General features: G+C 42.3%; 2 protein-coding genes across 3 annotated transcripts in view; one reads left to right on the forward strand and one right to left on the reverse strand.

The window, feature by feature from the left end:
* Positions 1–210: 210 nt before the first annotated feature.
* The window catches only part of LOC140225094 (uncharacterized), a 101987-nt gene continuing 77328 nt past the window's right edge, over positions 211–24869 (forward strand). The window contains exons 1-2 of the mRNA XM_072302646.1: positions 211–1719; positions 4252–4716. Of these exons, the coding sequence (XP_072158747.1) occupies positions 1094–1495 (402 nt within the window). The 5' untranslated portion in view covers positions 211–1093 and the 3' untranslated portion in view covers positions 1496–1719; positions 4252–4716. The remainder of the gene's footprint in view (positions 1720–4251; positions 4717–24869) is intronic.
* Positions 8333–15934, reverse strand: LOC140225093 (uncharacterized). 2 transcript variants are annotated; one of them, XM_072302643.1, is made up of 2 exons: positions 10982–15934; positions 8333–9968 (listed from the first exon to the last, which is right to left on the reverse strand). In XM_072302643.1, the coding sequence occupies exon 1, from the start codon at positions 15253–15255 to the stop codon at positions 13987–13989; it is 1269 nt and encodes a 422-aa protein (XP_072158744.1). In that variant the 5' UTR covers positions 15256–15934; the 3' UTR covers positions 8333–9968; positions 10982–13986. The 2 variants fall into 2 exon arrangements, with proteins under 2 accessions (XP_072158744.1, XP_072158745.1); XM_072302644.1 differs by lacking the exon at positions 8333–9968 and having other exon boundaries at positions 10792–11152; positions 12727–15934.

Consider the following 24869-nt stretch of genomic DNA (forward strand, 5'->3'; position numbering starts at 1 on the left):
AACTGTTAGAAAACGGAATGGGTTTCCCGGGAAGTCAGCTTTCCACGGGTCATTCGAGAGTACGCTAACATTCATGTGCGGGTAGGCGATCTTATTGTGGTTTTCAAAAACCGAAATTTTTCCGCACCAGTATTATTTTTGTTTACGCCCCTAGGATTACTTTAGAGGGTAGTTAAGAAGGGTTGATGACCCTCCGAACCGCGTCGTTTTTTTCGGGGAGTCGCCGGGTGGCGTCGCGCGCGATGCGGCGTCCGACGACATTCTCCGCCTAGATTCCTCTGATCTGGATGAGGAGGTGGATTGAGGCGGTGACCCGGCCCCTGGATGTCCCCGTTTTCCCTCTGTTCTCTTGTAATCCGTAATCTGTATTCCGTTTTTATCCGAAGGTAGTTGTGTGTTTACTGTGTTTTCTGATTATTCTTTTGTATCCTGTGTTCCGTTTTTTTCGGGGAGTCGCCGGGTGGCGTCGCGCGCGATGCGGCGTCCGACGATATTCTCCGCCTAGATTCCTCTGATCTGGATGAGGAGGTGTACCCCGAAGGCAATGCGCCGTTTGTTTTCTACTCCAAAGGCAAGAGAAAGTGTAAAGTCTTTCAGACCGGATTATTGTGGTACCCCGAAGGCAATGTGCCGTTTGTTTTCCACTCCAAAGGCAAGAGAAAGTATAAAGTCTTTCAGACCGGATTATTGTGGTACCCCGAAGGCAATGCGCCGTTTGTTTTCCACTCAAAAGGCTAGAGAAAATATAAAGTCTTTCAGACCGGATTATTGTGGTACCCCGAAGGCAATGCGCCGTTTGTTTTCCACTCAAAAGGCTAGAGAAAATATAAAGTCTTTCAGACCGGATTATTGTGTTACCCCGAAGGCAATGCGCCGTTTGTTTTCCAATCCAAAGACGAAACACCGTATTAATTGAAAGTCCCTCATTTATGTTACAGAATCACCGAGGAGCAGTGGGGGTCCAAATTGAAAAATGTGATAGTCCCACAGCCAGCAATTACTTAATTTTTAATTGTTATAATATAGTTTGTTACTTAAAATCATTTTCTTCTTCATACTCATCCTGATAAAACCCTCACCTAGTTAGCATTGCATGTTATTTGGTCGTTTACAGCTCTCCGGGAGCCCACGGTGGAGCCTCCTATTCCTCTGCTATGGGTTGAAGAGACCAAGGGCCCCACGGAGAGACGACCCACGCGGCCGCAAAGAGTCGCGAACAGACCGCGAGTCGACGGCCGAGGCGGAGCCCGTCCCTGAGCAGTTCACGGACGCTGTGCCGCGCGCGGAGTTCCTCGGTGGCCGCCCAGAGTCGCCGCTTCTCGTCCGGCCTATCGGTCCTCCCGCCGCCTTTCCGTTCCCATACCGTCAGATGGGGCCGGCGGTGAGGCTGATGTCGGCGTTCTTCGGGGAGTCGCCGGGTGGCGTCGCGCGCGATGCGGCGTCCGACGACATTCTCCGCCTAGATTCCTCTGATCTGGATGAGGAGGTGGATTGAGGCGGTGGCCCGGCCCCTGAATGTCCACGTTTTCCCTCTGTTCTCTTGTAATCCGTAATCTGTATTACATTTTTACCCGAAGGTAGTTGTGTGTTTACTGTGTTTTCTGATTATTCTTTTGTAACCTGTGTTCCGTTTTTTTCGGGGAGTCGCCGGGTGGCGTCGCGCGCGATGCGGCGTCCGACGACATTCTCCGCCTAGATTCCTCTGATCTGGATGAGGAGGTGTACCCCGAAGGCAATGCGCCGTTTGTTTTCTACTCCAAAGGCAAGAGAAAGTGTAAAGTCTTTCAGACCGGATTATTGTGGTACCCCGAAGGCAATGTGCCGTTTGTTTTCCACTCCAAAGGCAAGAGAAAGTATAAAGTCTTTCAGACCGGATTATTGTGGTACCCCGAAGGCAATGCGCCGTTTGTTTTCCACTCAAAAGGCTAGAGAAAATATAAAGTCTTTCAGACCGGATTATTGTGTTACCCCGAAGGCAATGCGCCATTTGTTTTCCACTCCAAAGGCAAGAGAAAGTATAAAGTCTTTCAGACCGGATTATTGTGGTACCCCGAAGGCAATGCGCCGTTTGTTTTCCACTCCAAAGACGAAACACCGTATTAATTGAAAGTCCCTCATTTATATTACAGAATCACCGAGGAGCAGTGGGGGTCCAAATTGAAAAATGTGATAGTCCCACAGCCAGCAATTACTTAATTTTTAATTGTTATAATATAGTTTGTTACTTAAAATCATTTTCTTCTTCATACTCATCCTGATAAAACCCTCACCTAGTTAGCATTGCATGTTATTTGGTCGTTTACAGCTCTCCGGGAGCCCACGGTGGAGCCTCCTATTCCTCTGCCATGGGTTGAAGAGACCAAGGGCCCCACGGAGAGACGACCCACGCGGCCGCAAAGAGTCGCGAACAGACCGCGAGTCGACGGCCGAGGCGGAGCCCGTCCCTGAGCAGTTCACGGACGCTGTGCCGCGCGCGGAGTTCCTCGGTGGCCGCCCAGAGTCGCCGCTTCTCGTCCGGCCTATCGGTCCTCCCGCCGCCTTTCCGTTCCCATACCATCAGATGGGGCCGGCGGTGAGGCTGATGTCGGCGTTCTTCGGGGAGTCGCCGGGTGGCGTCGCATTATTCGGAAGGTTAGGTTTTCCGAAGGGTGTTGGGAAATTTTGATTTTGAGATTGTGGACTTGGCTGATTCTGGAAGTTCGACTTAATAAAAGGTTTCTGGAATTGATTAGGATTAGGAAACCGTGGGGATTCTTTCGATGTCGTAGGAGTTTCATTCGTACGAAATTTTACGTCATATTGAGGAAATACATTCCATAGAAGATTTTGTACTTCTCCTAATGTTTTTGGATCACGGGCCTTCAGATGCGAAGCCAGTGGTTCCTTAATATTTTCCAATGCTAAATGCAAAAAATAATTTTCAAGCAACTCTTTAGTTGTCATTTCTGAATCATACGTTTGCAAATGGTCGAGGGCTTTATTAGCTGTGGAAATAATTTTATTCAAAAATGTAGTTGCCGATTCCTGAGGGGTTTGTTTAACATTAGCACTACGAAACATTAAAGTAGCGGCATTTTCTCTATCACCATAAAATTCTAGTAAAAATTTCTTTAACGGATCCCACGTAATGAATTCACGATTGGCTATCATTTCAGCAGCAGAACCTTTTAATTTGCTGATAAATTTATGTATCATGATCCTATTTTGTAATTGATATTCATTTTTCCAAAACAACGCTACAGCTTCATCACAAGTACGAATAAAAGAAGGCAACGTTTGCGGACATTTTCCATCAAATTCCGGAATAGTACTCAAAAAATTAATCATGGTTTTTTCATAAGGGCATTGCTGTCGATTTTGAGATCTTTCAGCTTCGAGATTTTGAAGTTTAATACTCAATTCAGTTATCATTGCATTCATATCCTGAATAGTTTGATTCATAGCTAATTGATCCTGTGGCATCGTTAAATGATCTAATTTACTGGGTTTTAACATAGAATATACACAACAATAAAATTCAAATAATTTCAAAAAAGAAAAATGATTGCAAAAAGAAAGAAAAAGGGGGTTTCAGTGGAACAGTCAGACTATGCAATTACACTCACGGTAGACAACAAATCGTGCGATCCACATTTGATCTGAAGATGGCTGCTTCACTTGATGTCACACTAATAGCGGGTAATGAGGGAATCTGTTCTTCCTTTCAGTGGCTGAAAACACTGCAACTTCTTCTCTGTTTACGCCAGAACGGTGAGGAGTTGAAACCGGGTTGCGTCGTCTTAAAAGCGGTAGCGAAAGGCGATGCGAAATGTTCGAAACTGCTTTAAATCGTTGAAACGAAAGACACGAGATTCGGTAAAAAGGCGAACACGTATCTAAGCAGATCCTTGCCCGACTGCGCCAATAAAATACAAGTCCCGAAAAATAAACTTTAAAAAAGATTTATTCACGAAACAGGGATCACTGCAATCAAAACATACGATGTAAACAAAGCACAGAAGGCTTGAACTCTCGATGAAAGTAAAGAATGAATGACGCTGCGGTCAAAGCAGGAAATGTATATATGGCTTCATTATCACAATGACATAAGTCAGATAAGGGAGATGAGTGACTCAACAGGAATAGAGGAATAATGACGTAAGATAAAGTGATATGAGATAAAATGACGTAAGATAGGATGACGCATGTAATTCGCGCGATGCGGCGTCCGACGACATTCTCCGCCTAGATTCCTCTGATCTGGATGAGGAGGTGGATTGAGGCGGAGGCCCGGCCCCTGAATGTCCCCGTTTTCCCTCTGTTCTCTTGTAATCCGTAATCTGTATTCCATTTTTACCCGAAGGTAGTTGTGTGTTTACTGTGTTTTCTGATTATTCTTTTGTATCCTGTGTTCCGTTTTTTTCGGGGAGTCGCCGGGTGGCGTCGCGCGCGATGCACCGTCCGACGACATTCTCCGCCTAGATTCCTCTGATCTGGATGAGGAGGTGGATTGAGGCGGTGGCCCAGTCCTGGAGGTCTCCGCTTTCCCTCTGTTCTCTTGTAATCCGTAATCTGTATTCCATTTATATCCGAAGGTAGTTGTGTGTTTACTGTGTTTTCTGATTATTCTTTTGTAACCTGTGTTCCGTTTTTTTCGGGGAGTCGCCGGGTGGCGTCGCGCGCGATGCGGCGTCCGACGACATTCTCCGCCTAGATTCCTCTGATCTGGATGAGGAGGTGTACCCCGAAGGCAATGCGCCGTTAGTTTTCTACTCCAAAGGCAAGAGAAAGTGTAAAGTCTTTCAGACCGGATTATTGTGGTACCCCGAAGGCAATGTGATGTTTGTTTTCCACTCCAAAGGCAAGAGAAAGTATAAAGTCTTTCAGACCGGATTATTGTGGTACCCCGAAGGCAATGCGCCGTTTGTTTTCCACTCAAAAGGCTAGAGAAAATATAAAGTCTTTCAGACCGGATTATTGTGTTACCCCGAAGGCAATGCGCCATTTGTTTTCCACTCCAAAGGCAAGAGAAAGTATAAAGTCTTTCAGACCGGATTATTGTGGTACCCCGAAGGCAATGCGCCGTTTGTTTTCCACTCCAAAGACGAAAGGTCACACTTTTTTCACTCACGATCACATAATCTCCAAAGAAAATCAACCCATCTGTCACTTCTGAAATTTATCACCTCTAACAATCAAAGACATACTTATGGACTGCTCTGCCCTCAGATATCTCCAATTACAGATCTACTCCCCTACAATCAACAGAAATATAAACCCACTCACATGCGATGAAGGAAGATTGGACCAGGCCATCAAGAAGAGGAATATGCTGGGTAGGAGGGCAATCGCTATGTTAAATGGAGTCCTTTGGGACCAAAGGATCTCCAAAGAGAACAAAAGGAGGATTTACAACGCGATTGTCAAGAGCATAGTAACCTACGGGTGTGAAGTATGGCCGATGAAACAGCGGACCCGGGAGGTTTTAGAGGCAACAGAGATGGACTTCTGGCGTAGATCCGCTGGTATTTCTAGAAAGGATCGCGTCAGGAATGAGACGGTACGGGATATCATGGATGCCAAGCAGACCATCGTGCATGACATTATGACAAAGCAACTCATCTGGTATGGTCATGTCCAGAGAATGGCAGGAGACAGGTTGCCGAAGAAGGTCCTTGACTGGGTTCCTCCTGGGAGAAGACGCAGAGGGCGCCCAATGAAAGGTTGGAGGGACAGGATTGAAGCAGAAATGTTGAGGTGCTCAATCCCCCAAGATTTGTGGTTTGAAAGAGAGCAGTGGAGGTTAGGAGTCGTAGAGCGCGAGGGAGTGCTGTAAAGCGACTTGTATGTACGCACATGCGATGAACCCAATAATACTACCGAAATTCTGAGTGAGATTCTTCACCTCTCTGAATTTGAAAATTTAAATTTTCGTACATACTCCCATTTACAAAATAATCTGTAAAGACGTTTAATAGCCTGTGACGCTGAATGTCTTAAAATACACTAACTAACTAACTAAATAACTAACTGACTGTACGTCGAGCGGCAAATCGGGAACGCCGACAACACGGAGTTCAGTATCTTCACTGCATCTTTAGCGTATAAAGCCGCAAACCACCAATCTGGTCAGGGTGAGAGGCTCGGCTCTTCGATTCAAGTAGAAATCTAACTAATTCAAGAGTATTTTATCTTGTCAATGTTTTTAAGAGTCTGGACTCTAGATCCAAGCTGCTTCCTTTTTAGTGTATCTTTGACCTTAAACTGACCTGTAATTTATTTGTCGAAATTTGTGTAGACCAGATGGATGCCTCTTCGTATTTTTCTTTCGAGTCCGCATGCAAGTTCAGATCCGAGTCGGTTTGGTAATAAAATTATTTTGAGTTTTTCATTGCCTTTTGCATTAATAATTTTTAATTCACTACATCTATTAGGTCTGTAAGCCGAGAGAAGCGGTCCTCAGAGGTAAGCATCCGTCCGACGCGGGGTGGGGATGGTGTGAAAGACAGCGGCACCCTCCCTCGCTGCAAGATCTACATAAGTCAAAGGGGTTGGAGTTAAGACGCGTAATAATTAGCGACTCAATTAGAGAGGAGGTGCCCCGTCTAGGTGGGTCAACTGCATGAAGAAAGGCGCGAAGCTCGCTCGCTTGCGGAGCAATTACACTTCGTACACGTCATGCTCCTGCGCCACATATTAACGGGCGAGGAGCGCTATAAATTGCAGGCCCGCGGAATGCTACGTTGTTGGGTCGCTTGAGCCCGGCTTGCAGAAGACACCCTATTCATTTGATTTACAGAGCCGAGCTGCATGGAGTTGCGTTCTTTTCGGGTTCTCGGGCGGCTCGACCTGGTCCTGGTATCTCTCGCCCTTCGGCTGAAATGGACCACTAGACAAGGTACGAATTTAAGCGATCTGATACATGTTTCTTAACCAGAATTTTACGTAGAAAACGATTCACACAACGAAAATTACGGAAACCAACTCCTAACGAAGATATTAACGTTTTTATTTCACATTGGTTACGAGGAATTTGAACTGCCCGCTCACAAGAAACTCAAAGCTCTACGCGAGTCAAATCGCGCACTACAACGGTTTCAGCAAGCTTCTCAATCGAGCAATGTTTATTTCCCATCATGTGTTGTTCAAACTATTAGCAATTTGCCATAACTGAGCCAAAGCGTCAAGATTGAGGTTGCCAGATTTTTATATCGCAGAGACTGTCATGATAACGTTTAGCGCGCGATGTGAATCACGTAGAGCATTGAGTTTTCATGAGCGGGTGGTTTGAATTCATGCACGCATCAAGAATCATTAAATATCTTCGTAAGGAGTTAATTTCGGTAATTTTCGTTGTGCACATCGTGGTCTACGTGAAATTTTAGTTATGAAACATGTATCGGAATGCCGAAATTCGTACCTTGTCTAGTGGTCCATTCTGTCCCCGACACTGTGGTTTCGTTTTGACAGAATGTAGTAGGTTCAGTGCAACACGATGACGTCAGACTTTCTTGAAGTCAGGTGTCTACGTTCCTTTCATACCAGAATTCATTTTTTTGTTTCATCTTTCCTTTCGATTTTACGAAATTCGGCTCTCCACACAGTGCCACTGAATCACTGTGCATTTTGATAATCTGCAAGGATGAAGTCGCACGCGACCGTCCCGCGAACTCTCCAGCACATGGACTGTACAATTATCTGCCTTTCACATCTATTGAGGTAAGTTTACTTAATCTTGGTTTTGGCTATTCTGGTCAGGATTCCCTCTCTCCATCTGTAGTTCTTTACCGCCTTATAAAGCGTGAGTCGACCTTAAGTTTTGGTTCTGAAGTTCGAAGTGTGTACCAAGAGAAGTGATGTGTCTGTGAGTTCTATTTGCCTGGCACAATGGACAATCTTCTCTCTCCGTCTCCGGTTAACACAATCGAAGATACTCCCCCGGAGCCTTCGTATTGTAGGAAGCGTAAGCAGTTTTCAGACCTCCACGTCAAATCTCAGGCTCGAGAAGTTAGGAGATCCCTCAGGTTTAGCAATGAGGTGTCTGCTATTGACGAAAATTTCAGTGATATTTGTCCTCTGGCTGATTCAGCACTCAGCAATCACTGTCCTGTTGAAACCATTTTGGTCCATGTACCGCTAGGAATAGATCAGGGAACGGCAGGAAGAGCTGAAGGAAATGAAGTATCTCCTGTTCTGGTGTTGAGGCACTTTTATTCAAAGGGCAAGACTTGAATTCTGCGAGTCCAGATGAACTTTTTGCTCTTCTTGATGACGCTGCCGGTGATCTAGAAGTGGACATATTTCTACTTATGGAGCAGGCAGATCAGCAGTATTTTGATGATGAGTTTTTCTACTTATGGAGCAGGCAGATCAGCAGTACTTTGACGATGAGTTTGATCCACGCTGTCTGTTCAGTGATGATGTCTGTGATCCCTCTGGCTCTGATTCTGTAGGTCCACTGGATCGCATCTTGAATGCTCATTGTGACGATGGAGCAGAATCTGATAGTGATTTAGAAAGCGTGCCAGGGCAATTTGTGTTGACAGTGCAAGATATTTTATGCAATTGGACTGTTGAGCAAAAGGTAGAGCACTCGAAAGTGACCGCGCTCTTACAGTCTCTCGAATCTGTGCCTCTGTTATCAGCTCTACCATCTACTGCACGCAGTCTTGTTAAAACACCTAGGAAATATCATGTCAAAGATGTTCGTGGATCAGGCAAATATCTTCATGTTGGTATGCGAAGATGTCTGGCAATAATTCTTGCCAAAGAGAAGGGTGCACATGTCGCTATAGTGTGGAATACTGATGGATTTTCAAAGTTCAAAAGTGTGCCAAGTGAAGTGTGGTCCATTCTAGGACGCATTATTTCAATCCCTAGTTGCTCGCACATAGTTTTTCCCATAGGTTTTTTTTTTTTACACTGGCCACAAACCTAATAATTCAAATTTTCTAGATGATTTCATTGATGAAGCCAAAGCCTTAATTAAAGATGGGATCGAAGTGAATGGTCAGTTTTTCACTGTATCAATTACAGGTTTTGCGGGTGATGCCCCAGCAAAAGCACTGGTACTGGAATTTAAGCATTGCAATGGCAAGTCCGGCTGCACCAGATGCAATGTCCGTGGAGAGTGGTCTGAGAAAAGTAGCAGAACGTACTATGATAATGACAATGCTGCTCCTAGAACCCATGAAGAATTTCTAAGTCAGTCGTCAGATGATGATTATCATAGAGGCACCACACGTTTAACTGACATTAGTACATTGTCGTTGCCGAAAAGCTTTTCATTAGACTACTTGCATTTACTTCCCCTTGGTTGTTTTCGAACTCTGGTTTACCTCTGGATATTTGGGAAAAAAGAAGAAAACATCGGAGCGGCTGCCCGGCGAGCGCTGTATGAAAAATCTGCGCAAATGAGACCTCATGCACCTGGAGCGTTCTGTCGAAAACCTCGGACGCTACAAGAAGCTCATTACTTTAAAGACACAGAGTGAAGACAACTCATGCTATACACTGGGATGGTGATTTTTAAAAATTGTGTTGGTGATTCTAAATATGAGCACTTTCTCATTTTATTGGTTGCGGTTAGGATTATTTTGGATCCGAGTAAGATCAACGACAAAGAGAAAGTTTTGAATGCGCGTAGTTTGCTCCGCTGTTTTGTCCAAAGATATCGTCAAGAGTATGATGCTGATTTGATCACGCACAATTTGCATGGTCTTCTGCATATTACTGACGACTTGGATTTCTTCAAAAATTTAGAGGAATGCAGCACTTTCTCATTTGAGAACTTTCTGCAATTTATTAAAAATCTAATCAAAAAGAACAGTGATATATTGGTACAACTAGAGTACCGGCTAGAAGAAATGATAAAGCACAACCTTTTATTCAACCAAAAGCCAAGAATTTTTTTCACTGAGCCGCAATTTTTTGCTCCTCATTCAGATGGTCCACTAGTCAACACTGTCTGTAGTCCTCGATATAGAGTGCTAAAACATAAGTTTTTTGAAATTACTTGTAAACAGCCAAATAATTGTTGCACCGTGCTTGGAAATAAAATCATTATTGTTTCTAACTTCTGTCGGGACAAGCAGTCAAACGAAATGATGATTGTTGGACAGCGCTTTAGAACTGTAGATAATTTTTTCGACACACCCTGCTGCAGCTCACTAATTGGTATCTTCAAAGTTTCAAACTTGTCTCGGTCCTTTGAAGCTTGGCCCGTCAAAAATTTATTGTGGCAGAATTACTTAATGCCCTGCAAAAATTATTTTGTTGCTGCCCCCTTACTGAATTCAGACTTCTGAAAATTCTTCATCAGCACTACTCATCGAGTAACCGGTTTCTTGCGGCGTGTTTGCTCTCCTCCACTTTTAACAGGTACAAACGAAGGGATTGGAGGAAAGGCGCATTAGTGCAGTTTTTGAAAAAATTGACATATTATGATTTTAAGTGAAACTAGTCTTAATGCATATTCTGCGAAGGACCTCAAAGACCTAATCGAAAGACCTCGTAAAAGAATAAGGCATACAAGTGGTATCTTGATTCTCCTCATTACGGCGCATAATTGTACACTGAGAAAAAACTATGGCTTATAAACCTATTAGAGGTAAATATGGAACACCACTAATAGTAGTACCTCTACATATAATAATAGCACATATACCTTAGTTATGGTACCTGTACCTCAATTAGGTACAGAGACCTTAGTATGGTTCACAGACCGAGAATCATTAGTTTATTTACGACTATTATAGGTGTTCATATTTACCTCTAATAGGTTTATAAACCATAGTTTTTTCTCAGTGTAAAACAAGTTAATATTGCGGTAAAAAGTTATTAATCAATAAAGATAATGTAAATCTGTAAAAAAACGTTTGAATTGTCATACTTTCCGCTTTCTAAAAAGTGTCAGTTTTTTAAACTTGGTTTTCTGGGTGCTGAGTAACTTTAGTTTTCGCACACCCGTCTCTTACGCTTCCAGGACTTAATGTCCACCTACCTTCCGTCCATTAAATAAATGTCCACCGCTATTTATGTCCACTAAACGTTAAGTCCAGTCTTCATTTAGTCCACATGATTTAATGTCCACCATGAATACGTCCAAAATTGTCCAAATTGTGGACATGTTATGTTCACATTTTTTTCTTCTCATGTAAATGACGGGAACCACCTCAAAAATAAATGCATACTACTATTACCTTCATTCTTAAAAACATTTTATTCATGAATCAAGTCATGAAAGAGAACAGACTCTAAGAGCAGATAAAAACATAGGTTCATGTGTACACTGTACGGATATGATAAGATGAAAATCAATGCGGGAGCCTAGGAAACGCTCCAATGCCAAATTAAACATTTTTCAGTAACAGATGCAGTCAAAATTGAAAGTCCTCTTTAACTAGTTATTTCGTGCGCCTTCAATCTTGTAGGATACTGTGCAACGCCTCTGACGCGAAATAGTTGCTTGAAGCGTTGCGGCGCGGCAGGCAACCAGCATGACACGCGCATAGGCGCCTACAAACCTAACGGGATACTTCACGCGTTGCGCAATGCGTGAAGTATCCCGTTAGGTTTGTAGGTGCCAGTGCAAGGATAGAAATGAAACCAAGTATTTACCGAAGACATTTTGAAAAGATGAATTAAAAGAAGATATTAACATTTCATTTAAAATATGTGTTACGATAACAACACCTCATTCTCTCTTAATTTTCTCATTTCGATACTGTCAATATAATTTTACACACGGACTAAAATATAACGCTTGAATTTGTTTTAGTGGAATTTGCATTTGCGAACTTAACTTAGTGGACGCTTAAGTAATGGACTTAACAATATTGTGGGCTTTAGAACTGTGGTCGTAAAAATTGTGGACGAAAAGTCTGTGGACGTAAAAAAAAGTGGACATAATGTCCGTGTACCTCTCTTACCACCGCGTGCCCAAAATTTAGGCGCGCTAGAGAGTACGCAAGAAGTGTTTCTCATAGCTTTTTAAGAGAGACACACCTTTTGATGCATACAGAACAGACGCTGTGATATCATTAAAAGGCTCAAATTAGCAATCAAAAGACTTGAGTCCTGGCCTTAAGTCTTGTCAAGTGTTGCTGCGGCATGACAACATTAGACCCCGAATTAGACAAAATATAGAAATAGAAAACTAAAAACCCCCTCTTTTCAATGGGACCTTTTCTCCCATCCACCTTATTCTCCAGACCTCGCCCCCACGTGATTGTCCCTTATTACCTGCGCTGAAAAAAGGTTTTGACGAGAAAGATTCGCGGACGACGATAAGGTGAAAGAAGCTGTGCACAAGTGGTTGCAAAAACAGGACTGACAGTTTTACGCTGATGGAATTAAAAAGCTCACGGTGTCACGGTATGACGAATGTGCTCAACGAGATTGGGAGTACATGGAAACGTATGGTAAGGTCTTCTCCGACATGAAAATTCTCAGTTTAGAACCAAAAGTTGCATTTTGATAATCTGCAAGGATGAAGTCCGACCGTCCCGCGAACTTTCCTGAACATTTTGGACACGCGGTGGCGAGAGACGGATGTGGGAAGTGAGCAAACTCACGTTACTTGGCACCCAGAAAATCGAATTTAAAGAGCTGGAGCTTCTTAAAAAACTGAGAATATGATAGAATAAGCGTGTTTTGCAGATTTAAATTATCTTTATCAGTTTAGAAGGTATGACAAATATTAACTCACTTTACGAATACGTTTCACATTTCGTCATTTATGCTTACCGATAACAATATGAAGCTATTCAATCCTCTTGAAGGGGCAAACGACATGTCTACAACGTGGGAGGGGGGGGGGGGGAGGATTCGAACCTCAGTTCCTTCCTTTCTATGACTTGGAATCCCCGCTAAAAATACACGATGGAAATCTTAGAGGGAACCATACTGCAAGACGTGCTTTTCAAGCTCCTAACTTAGGGCCGCAAGTGTTCTTATCATTTACATCTGGGTTTATATGAACATCAAGCATGGAAAACACACATCATCAAATTGTTCGTTATCGGTTGTAAGAGAGCACGTGTTAGGCACTAGCCAGACCGCTTGCCGCACAGTGGATCGAGTCACTCAGAGAGGTAGGGCGTGGAATTTTCAACTAAAACTGACAATTTTTGTGTTAAATTCGTCACATTTTAATGATTGTAAAGGGGTGTATCGAGAGAAAATTCCACAAGGAAACAATGGAACCACTTATAGAACCTCAAACATTCGTGGGAGCGGAGTTATGAGTTTTCGAACTTTCCAAATTATGTCCGACCTCTCCAATTGACTCAATTCATAGTGTGCCGTCTGAAATACTAAGCGGGTGAATGCCGTCTGAAATACTGAGCGGGTGAATGCCGTCTGAAATACTAAGCGGGTGAATGCCGTCTGAAATACTGAGCGGGTGAATGCCGTCTGAAATACTAAGCGGGTGAGTGTCTGAAGGACGAAATGTCATACCCACACATCTGCATATTGTTCGTTATTGATTGAGAAGGGCATTTTTTAGGCACTTACCGGACCTTATAGTGCCGTTGCTTTAAGAATAAAGTACAGTGCAATTTTCCTGCCACCCGCAAAAGACCTGCGCCGATAACTATAAGGTGAGTTACTTCAGCATGATTTCATTTCCTACTTTCTACTTTCGTTCAGTACTTACTTTGAATATTTTCATATCCCCGTCCATAAATAGTGCAATTACACAAAATTAGGGAGAGAGTTTTATCATTAATTGCCCAATGCGTGAATGGGGCAATTTTTCCCTGCCCCATTTCATGAAATGGGCAATATCACGATTTGGGTAACAACATTACCCATTTCAGGAAATGGGCACATACACAAATTGAGCCTGAGCGTTTTTCCATTTTTTGCCCAATGCGTGAATTGGGCAATTTTCCCTTGCCCCAATTTATGAAATGGACAATTTTCGCGCCATTTTACGATTCGGGCGACAACACTGCCCATTTCAGGAACTGGGCAATTACACGATCTGTGCGTACGTAACACCTACACATCTTCAAATTGTTCGTCATCGATTGTAAACGAGCAGTTTTGAGGCAGTGACCGCATGCCGTATCGAACACTGGACGGGTGAATGTCCGAGGGACAAAATGCCATATGATGGTACGGGTAGCGGAACGGACCGAGATCATCACGAATATAGTACTGCACCGGTGGAGTGGGTCCTTTAGCTTCATAAATTGACAAAATAGTGGTCGACCGCAGGGGTAGGTCCAGGCGAGAGGGATCAAATCTCTCGGAAAATAAATCTTCATCATCCCAATTTCCCTCTTCATCCCCGTTCGGGTCGAGCTTCGATTCGGCTAGTCTTAAATTTTCACCCTCCTCTACTTCTGTAGGTCCTGAATTTTGATCATACTTTACATTTGGAGATGTCAAATTTTTACAACATTCTCCGTCTGACGGATTTACATTTCCATCATCCTCTGATGAATTTTCATCGTCCGAGAATAAGTAACTACCTTCTGTGTCGTGAATGACCGCCCAGTTCTCAATTGCTGGGAGCTCTTTAATAGACACCCGTCTGTAAGAAGATCTTTTCATTTTCTCCACCGAGGACACGTATCGATGCAATAACCAAGACCGATAACTCTCCCGCAGTCGGACGTACAGACTTTCATCGGGAGGATCACAGAAATTCCATGCGAAGTCAAGTCCGAGCAGACGGTGCTTCACTAAGGACTCGATTGCTTCACGCGGAAATTCCTCGATCAAGTTGGAATAAAAATCAGCGTACTCTAAAAGCACTAATTTGTCGAAGTCTACGGGAACGCTGTCTAATCGATTTTCGCTGACGAGTAAACTTCGGAGATTCGATAGATTGGAAAAATCGGGTGGGAACGTCTTGAGGTGGTTATGCGATGCGTTAAGGGTTTCGAGATTGAATAACTTTGAGAGATTATTCGGTAACCAATTAAGATGATTGCCAGAAACATCTAGTATTTTTAGAGATGACAGCAAACCGATATCTTCGGAGAGAGTTGACAGGGACGCATTGGAAACACTCAATGAAACGAGATTGGTTAGCGTGTCCTGATTGAGGATACTAGAAAGAAGTAGATCGTACAAACGGTTCCTCAGTTTTGAATTGCTTGATTCGTCCACTTCATCATTTCCAATATTTAAGAATTGTATATTATCGAAGTATGAGACAATGCGCAGATCGCCGGGGGAGGCACAGCACAGTGACAAATCCAGTTTTTTCAAGGACTTTCGGGAAAAAATACAACGAATTCTTGAAATGTTGAAGCACATCTTCGTCCGTGGAATAATGGAAACATTGACTATTAGAAAGGTTTAGAACCTCTAACCTCACACCGACATTCGTGAACAGCCACTTTGGAAAGCGTCTTATTAGTGTGTGACTCAAAATCAGACGTCTTAAAGAACCAAGGCAGCTGGGAAGTTCATCGAAACTTCTCAGAGGATTCTTCGACAGGTCTAAATTGACCAGAGTCGTGAGTTTCGTCACACATAATGGAGCAATTTCAAACGAATTCCCAGCCAAGTTGAGCGTCTGCAAATTCCGTAACGCTATCAAGGTTTCAGGTAGAGAGGACAGTTGGTTCCCCGACAAATCAACTTCCAGCAGATTTGTGAGCAGTGCCAAGCGCGGATCGATGCTTTCCAACCGGCAATTGGAAAGATGTAAATACTTAATGCTGGAGGGATCGAAGAATTTAGTGGCCATCCACTCTTGGCCGGACTCAAGGATTTTGAAGATTTCGATGCTGCACATTTCTTGATTTTTCTTCTCAGAATCGTCCTCGCAAACGATGCCATCCTCTACTGTGGCTGAGTTAGTAGATGGGTTTCTACTAACATTCATGACGAATTATGTAGCATAATCAAGGACATAATCGGAAAACAAGCAAACCTGTCAACATAAATAAGAAATTTCAGAATGACAGCTAATTTTCTTAACTTTTGCACTCCTATTTTGAGGCCAAAATTTTCCAGAGCTCGCTGATTTTTAACACCTTGTCTTCTGGTTCCCTGGAAGTACCCCATTCTCCTATTGGTCCCTGAAAGTACCCCATTCTTTTATTGTACGGGTAACTTACTGATAAAAAAGTCTCTATTTATAAAATTCTGTGATAGGTGGTTGTTATTTCATCTAATCTGCATTAACGTCTTGAAAGTTACTTCGTTCTGAAAACCTCACAAATGGCTGCCATTTTTTCTCTCTCTTTTTTCTAGTACCTACCGAATTTTTGACTAACGCAATAAGTCACATTCGGAAGCTTGACGTGTTCTATGTTAACTAAATAGAAATAAATAAATGAATAAATAAATAAATAACGGACAGTGATTTCTGCTTTGATCACTGGATTGCCTGTGCGACGATGGAAAATTAGCATGCGGATTCTACAAGGTTTTGAGGTGAGCGATGCCCCCCAGCCTTCTTTGCCCATCTTTGCGATACATCAATAAAATTTTAATATTAAAACTAATAATTTTCGAAGATTTTGACTACATTAAACTTGAAATTTTAAATATATATTATTTTAATTATAATTAAATTTACAATTTAATCCTTTCGTCAGGTTCTTCATTCAATTAAACCCTGATCTAATTTCAAATTTGAATTTTAATGTTATATCACGGTTAATAGTTCCCATTTCGTAGACGCATAGCTGCCCTAAAAATTAATGCAGTCATTGCAGCCTGATTGTTGAAACTTTTGGTTTGTCGGACGACATAGATGACACAGGTAGAAAGGCGGAGCGTGATTGGTCGGCTATGTCTTATCGCTGCGCACAACTCACGACAAGCTAACGGCACCTCGTAAGTTTCCGACAGTATGTCGTTCATTCCACCTGACAAAGGCACAATAAAGTAGCGATAAGACATGGCCGACCAATCCCGCTCCGTCTTTTAACCTATGTCACCTATGTCGTCCGGACAAACGAAAAATTTCAACAATCAGGCTGCAGATCATGATGGCAACTTGTGTACTGACCCGATCAAGATCCGAAGGATAAAGTACAATCATGAACGAAGTCAAATTGTCTTGGCAGTTTACGAACAACAACTTAAATTAACTGGAATACCTAGCGTTTCATCGACCTCATTAAACCATTTGCCACCTGGCAGGTCATCGTTCGACGTAATATACTAAAGATGTGAAGACGTCTGACCTTACATAAAGGATTTTGTGAGAAGCTTACTTTGAGCTCTCTGTGATGTGTGCAGGGAATATTACTTGCGCCCCCCTCCTCCTCCTCTACGACAAAACTATAGAAGCTCTTCAATGTTTCTTAGGTCTCTAAAGTTGGAGTCGTTAAAGAGCGCATCACCTTTCTCGCGTCTAGAGAGTCTCTTCCATACATTATTACCCAAACCTCTACCAAATTGAGAATGATATCTCACTTTGATTCAGAGGGAATGCGAACATGATTGAAACTTAGACAGGTGTTATGCATTGCAATTTTGAAAAATGCAAAGAATTTCTGTTTATAATGTTCCCTTAACGCAAAGGAAGTAACCTTGCCCTTCTTTTTAAGTGGTTACAAATGCAAGAGATGACAACGCGGTCTTAAAAACGGACGTTTGTTATCTCCGGTCAAGAAGTCGGTTCATGTGTTGAATGACAACAATTAACTCCTCGATAAGTGCTGCATTAAATAATTCATTGGTTTGTTGATGAACACTCACCTTAACAAGGACTACACTAAATAACTTCGATTCCTTAATAGTTCCATTTGAGAATTAGTAAATGAGTTCATGAAATTTTGCATTAAAAAGATTAGCAAAATAGATAATCCCATTCGTTCATTCGAAGTATGATCGCAATACGTGATAACAGCCTATTGAGAGTTAAACCATGCGGCGATGGTTTTCAAGCGGTATCAACCCAGTTGTTCAAGCATTCGGTCAGGATTAGAGAAATGAAAACGTTTCCACGATGGTAAAAAATGTTAAGACTTTAGCTTCGTTAAAAAAACCAAGTTATGAAGATATCCTGATTCAAATTTGATTCCAATAACACGAGACACGTTACAGTTCTATCACGTCTAAAGTCACGAGCCCCCGAAGGTTTTCTGATGAAAAAATGCGTCAGTGAAAATGACTTAATCCTGCGTAAGAATATCAGTTGTTCCAATATTTAATAGCCCACTCGTCAGTAACATTAACCTGCATGACCGGCAAATAAACAAAAATCGACATATTTTCTTATTAACGGTGTCTAAAAAGCTTTTGGTTGCTTGAGTTCACTGATTGAATACCCTGTTTCTACCGTTTCTTTATTTCGTTAATCTCTTTACATTACCTTATCAAAAACTTGTAACAAAGTAACACTTATTCAACCACTGCTCATCGGATGAAAGCTTGCACCTTGGTGAATCCGGGTTAATTATTCAGATGTGATCGCTAACTCAATTGGATTGATCATTATCAAAACGTAGCAAGCTGGTTTTCTATATTATATTTTTCAATGAAAAATTACCATTGACGGCTCACCCATAGAAAAATTTTTGGAATGGGGAAAAAAATAACACATGCATACGAGTACGTACTTTCTCCATTGATCAAGACAGATAAATTCTTAACAGCAAAATTTGGTCCTCTAACAGCATTCTCAAGGAGTGTTGGTGTTCCAAGGGGTCCACCTATGCAATATTCTGCCATGCAAAGAAACACACACAAAATGTAGAAAATATTGCATATGGACAGCGTTTAGCAGAAAGGAAGCGCGCCACATCAGTTATTGCCAAATTTAACTGGGAGATTTAATTTGGTACAAAAGAACGTTAGTGCGGACTCCTTTGAAAATTGAAATGAATTTGCTCCGTAACAAGCAAAACATTCACAGAAATTTGCACAAAAATTCGCACAGCCGTTTTCATGTAAAAAATTTAGTTGCCCAATTTAATTTTGAAAATAGATGGTGTGGCTTGGATCCATTCTGCTTAGCGCGATCCATATTATAGTCTCATTAAACATTTCATTTTCAATTATACACGCGATTAAACCCCAGTAAAAATAAATCGTCCGAAGAGGATGATGCATTTTAGTTACGGAAGGCAGCGGCGTGGCGTGTTCTGCAATAAATCAACTAATCTGCGATTTAAACCTATGGAAAAGGATCTATGTACATGCTGTACGCAACACTGGAAAAAAACCACATTGGATCTTGAGTCCAGACTCTTGAAAACATGAACAAGAAAAAATACTCTTGATTCAATCGGATTTATGCTTGAATCAAAACGAAATCCGCTTAAATTAAGAGGCTTGGTACTTGATTTAAGCTAGATTCTGATTGAATCAAGAGTACTTTTTCTTGTCGATGTTTTTAAGATTCTGGACACTAGATCCAATGTTTGTTTTTCTTCCAGTGAACGCACGCCTCAATAATCGGTTCCTCCCCATACCTGCAATTGGGGAAATATCGAAAGTCGGTTGTTCACGCCTCACCATACTGAAGAAAGGGACAATACTACGCCAAAATTAAGACAAAAGAGAAAAGTAAAATCATAAGAAAAGCAAGAGTTGACGTGAGACCGGTGTATGAGACGCCATCCAATGGAGCTATACATTAGCAGAGTCAATTTGTGCGAGAAAAAACACAGAAACGTGAAATTTCATGGGTCACATTTCTTCTTTAGATGGGCTTTTTCAAGATGTCTAGCAACTGTACTGACGTTTCCATTGACTATATCATTCAAAACTTTCCGAGAGTAAGTACCTAGTTATGAAAAACTCTTTAGTGTACCCTAATTTTGGAAATTTGATTGCATACTTTTCATCATTTTTGAAAAAAAACGATGACATTCATGGATTAAATCGATCCTAAAAGTTAAGTGCCTTAACTTCCAGAAATTGTGTAGATTCCACTCTGCATTCATAGCACTTGCGGTTTTTTGGCGCTGAGACTCCGACACAGAGTTTCACTCCAAAATCGTAAACGGGTGTAATTTACCGGGACATTCGATATATTGCCTGGTTTGACTCCCCTCATTTTGTTCGAAGCCACGCTCAGTGGCGTGGCGTGCTTTGCGATATACCGAATGATCTGCCAGTTAAACCAGTAGAAAAGGATCTATAAACGGGGTGTTCGTAACGAACACCTTAATAATCGACTCTTACCCATAGCTTCAAATGGAAAAATATCGATAATCGATCATTCACGCCACGCCACTGGCCACGCCGCGCCGTGCTGAGGAGAAATGTCGTTTCAACACTTGCCTCGACAAAACGGTTATTTCTGCGGAATGTCATGAATATCTTTCCTTGAAATTTTCAGAAACTTTACAAAAAATTGTGAACATAATTATCTGAAAAATTAGAAGGAAAATATTCAGAGAATTCGCGTTATATAATCAAAGGAAATTTGGCGACACCTGACGGTTCATACGACGTTTTTCCCGAGCACAGCAGTGTGGAGTTCCTGTTAAAAACGCTCCCGTTTAATGACACGAGGCACGCGACGCGGTGGCCGCCCATCCCACCGGTAATTTGCATGTTCCTGAAAATGTGCTAAATTGAATACCGCCGTCCCGCCTTCCGTTATCTCATTCGGACGTATTTCAGTCAAACAGAACTATCTGCAGTATGGCGTAAGCCCTGTCTTGCATATATTCTTAAGGGTATCAGGGCTCATTTCTTAATGCGTTAACTTCCGTTCGGCAGAACTACGTCCATTTTGTCTCCTTGCCCGGCCTCAAACGCACCGATTAGTCGGGCGCGTAATCGCCGTCTGACACGAGCCGCCTCCAGGGGCGGGTTCGTCTCTGCGACGACCCTTCGGAGCGGGGGTGCTCATCGTCGCAAATTGGATCGAGTCGATAAGGGAGTCGGACATGAGGTTTTTCACTGAAACCGCGAATTTTCAGGTGAAATTCGTCAAAATCAGAGTTTCCAGGGGTGTATCTGGAAGAAAATTTCACTAGGTAACCAAATAACGTAAATTGCATCGAGTCAATAAGGGGAGTCGGTCATAAAGTTGTTCACTAACACCGCAAATTTTCAGGTTAAATTTGTCAAATTTAGAGCTTTCAGGGGTGTATCTGGTACGGAATTTTACGAGACAATAACGGAAGGACGCAAATTGAATCGAGTAGATAACGCCGCCTCCACAACTCCTCTGCGAGCCTCAGACTCCACCAAGGTCGGTCACTCCTCCGCCAGATCAAGGGTCTGACTTCATTTCAGCTTCCGACGCTCGCGCACTTGCTGCCTCCGATGATGATGAAGATGAATCCCATTTGCCCAACCGGACACAGCCGTAACAGCTCGTAAGGAGGCCTCTATAAATCGCACATGGCGATTTCAAGACTTCAAATACAAAACTAAGGTCAAGGGGGAAAAGTCGCGATGGCCCTCTGTTGAACTCCCTGCAACCTAGGAACCGTCGTCAGGCTCAGGATCATCGCCGAAAGCACCCGGAGCCCGCTAACGTTCGAAAACGAAATTGTAATAAATCATAAGAAACTTTACCAACTTCATTAATCCTGAAGATCTCTTTCCTGTCCACTTGTAGGATAGCAGATATAAAAGCATAAAACATTCAATGGTCAGGATGACTTAAACAACGCGCAGTCATCGATCCAAATGAATGCCCTTCCTTGGGAATAAATTTCAAGATGGCCGTGTAAATTCGTTTTTATAAAAACGTTTGCAATATCTCCTCAAAAATGCGTTTTTCAGTGTCGATGGGTTGCTGAAAGGCGTCAATTTGGACACCCTTCTGAAAGAAAAGCTGTCCTGTTTTTTTTTCTATTTTATACCTTATCCTTCTCTGTTCTTTTTCTGTTATTTGGAGCCTTGTTAATTGTGATATTTTGTGCTTAACTGAAATGTAAAATTTTCTTTTTATACTTCCTGTTGCTTGACGTATACCGTACCCTTGCAGCTCTTGTGTTCTAAAACGAAAATAAAATAAAAATAGAATAAACTGAAAACTTAATCTCCAAGGCAAAGGAATGTGCCATATTTGATGCGACTCATCGCTTCGCTCAGAAGTGAGCGAATTTCCGGAACAAAAGCAGCTTTGGAGCAAACAAAACTATTTAATTTTGTCCTAGATTTGGAGAACTCGCCACATTCGATGTCAATAACTCAGATTTGTCAGGAGCTGGATAATTTAGCTAATGTTCGGTTGTGTCAAAGGGAAATTAAAGAGCTAAACAAAGATGGCTTAAAGCACCACTTTAAATTAAGATTTTAATTTGTTGTGCACTTTAGAATCTCTTCCATGAACCCATTTTGGCGATAGGTTTCGCTTGGTCATTGCCACTACTATGAGATCTTGTATTAATGCCACTAACCTCTTGGGACACATTCTTGAGGAATTTAATACATGAATTAGGTGAAAAACACGTGAGGTTTTCACGTGATCACAAAAGCGAATTTCATCGTGTGCTGCCGCTATTTTACGAAGGCCAGAATTGATCATGTTTATTCGTCGTTAACAGGTCGCCGACCAGAAGGCCGCATAGGAATCGCAAAGGCTGTAGAGTTACCAAAGGCTTTAGCCGATATAATCAACGGCATAGGGCTCCACATCGGACAAGGAGGCGCACTCAAATTTATTCCTCGACCAGAAGACAACCCAGGACAGGCCGCAGACCGACTACAAGTTCGAGCGGACTACAACATCTTAGCCAATTTTGCGCATCTAGTGCAAGATGCCAAAAGCGCCGGACATATCCGGACTGGATCCACGTCTTCACAGGAACTGGGAACCGCATGGTGGGTCATCTCCGGAAGGAAATCTGAAGACCCGTCAGAAGTAGCTGCTGTCGCAGAATCCGTACGCATTGACAGCGCTTTTCCCGAATTTACTCCTTCTGACGCTTTACTTTGTGCCATCGTCGAGCGTCAAAATACAGGTCTAGAAGATAACACCGACATCCTCCTTAAGTGGACGTTCGGAGAAGTCGAAAATGTACCCTCAATTAGGGTTGCATACAACATACAAGCTTGTCCCGATTTGACAGAAGCCGTGTACGCATCCGTTGATAGGAGCCTCATCTACAAGGTAAACGCGTCTCTTTATCACGGCAACGATGTAACATTTTACGTCGAAACCGTCCCCCGTCAATGTCGGCTTGCCGGGCGGCAGCACAGCAAAAACAACGTATCGTTGTCCGTAAAAATCAAGTACAGGACGGTGCACCAAATTTGCCACAGCGCTGCATGTACATTAGAGAAGGTTTTGCTCTTTAGACTTCCCCTAGACGAACCGTGGGGGCACCCTCCGTGAGTCCCTTCCACTGTGTCTACTCGCGTTCTATTTTGCAAAAAGGATTCCGGGGCCTTTTAGTCTGCTTTTCTGTCGTCATGCCAAAAAAACAAGTATATCCCAAAACGGTGCCATCGATTACACTAACGAATTACGGACCGTAAGGGAGGGTAGATGTCGACGTCTAAAATTATGCCAAGAGTTAGTTCAAAATTATGTGCTGAAAGAAGAGGTAAAAATTGCAAGAAACAACGGTCCAATGCAAACAAATTGAGAGTTGCATTGACGTTAACGAGAGTGGATATAGGAGAAACTTTCATGTAGTAGTTGAACAATTCATAACCTACACGAGAGAATGAATAACTTGTCCAGTGGGAATATAAATTGTTTCATAGGAGAAACTTTTATGCAGTACTTGAACAATTTATAACCTTCACGAGAGAATGAATAACTTGTCTAGTTGGAATATAAATTGTTTCATAGGAGAAACCTTTTTGCAGTACTTGAACTTTTCATTATAAAAAAAAAAAGATAACTTCGAGGGGAGAGGCTACATGTTAAGACAAATTCAACACAACTTTTTAATTACCACAATTTCATAGGGATGTCTCTTGCTTTCAGGATCAATCTGGTTCCTCTTATTTCCCATACAATTCAACGCCTGTAGAATCAGGAGTTGCAGCAACCATAGGTACCCCTACACTTTCTGGCATATTGGAGGCAGGCCCATCCCATGAACCTGATGCAACAGGGGTTCCGACGGATTCAGCCATACCAGAATCAGAAAATCCATTACAGGAGCCGGTGACATTCAAACCAACTACTACCGGACCTACAAAACCAATGGCCGAGTCCACAAAGTAAGTTTCTTTCAATTCAAATATCATCAAATATATGTTATTGACAATTATGGCAAAAAGTTTTTTACTAATATCATTACTTTTCAGGTGGTATGTATACGATGATGAGGCGATGTGCCTCATAAACAGGCTCGGATATACTTGCTTCCGATTAGAAAATAAACTCGCCGAGCAGTTACAGTCGATTGGGGCGCGCCCTCCCTTCGCTGTAGTGGGAAACATACTTTCGGTTGCTCCGCTGAAACGTATGTCGTTTTGCTGCACCGAAGGGAAGAGCCTAACAACCCCAACAAAAGGAACTAGCGAAACAATTGCGTCCTATGCAACGAAGGTTTCTGCGATTTCTATTAATAGAAATCCAAAGAAGCCCTTCAAAAAGTTGAAGAACTGGGTTAAACGAACCGTCAAAAGAAGCCGGACCCTGCGAAGCATTGCCATATCGATTGAAAAAAATTTGGTGGTCAACAGAACTGATTACAATAAATTGACAATTGACACACTGGTGGAATTATTGGAAGCAATCATAATTGGTTTAAAGGAGTCCAGCGCGGAGTACTGCCTTGTAATAGAATTAATTTAAACAATAGTACGTATTATTATATGCTCGTTTTTCTCTGAACGTTGCCAAGTTTAATTAGTAATAATTAAGGGAATGAAATTTTCCTCTTGATCAAGAACTTCCTGATGCTTGTTCATGAACAATCACAATCTGATGTTCCTCGTAGGGGGAGCAATGCATTGTTGTACATGAACTTGCGGATGCTTGTTCATGAACGCTCTCATTATGATGTACCTAGCAGGTGGAATAATGCATTCTCTTT

This window comes from Bemisia tabaci, chromosome 7 (genome assembly GCF_918797505.1).
Source record: "Bemisia tabaci chromosome 7, PGI_BMITA_v3".
NCBI lineage: Eukaryota > Metazoa > Arthropoda > Insecta > Hemiptera > Aleyrodidae > Bemisia > Bemisia tabaci.

Coding starts and splice junctions, on each gene's coding strand:
- LOC140225093 (XM_072302643.1), bottom strand. CDS start 15,255: ATGTGCTTCAACATTTCAAGAATTCGTTGTATTTTTTCCCGAAAGTCC.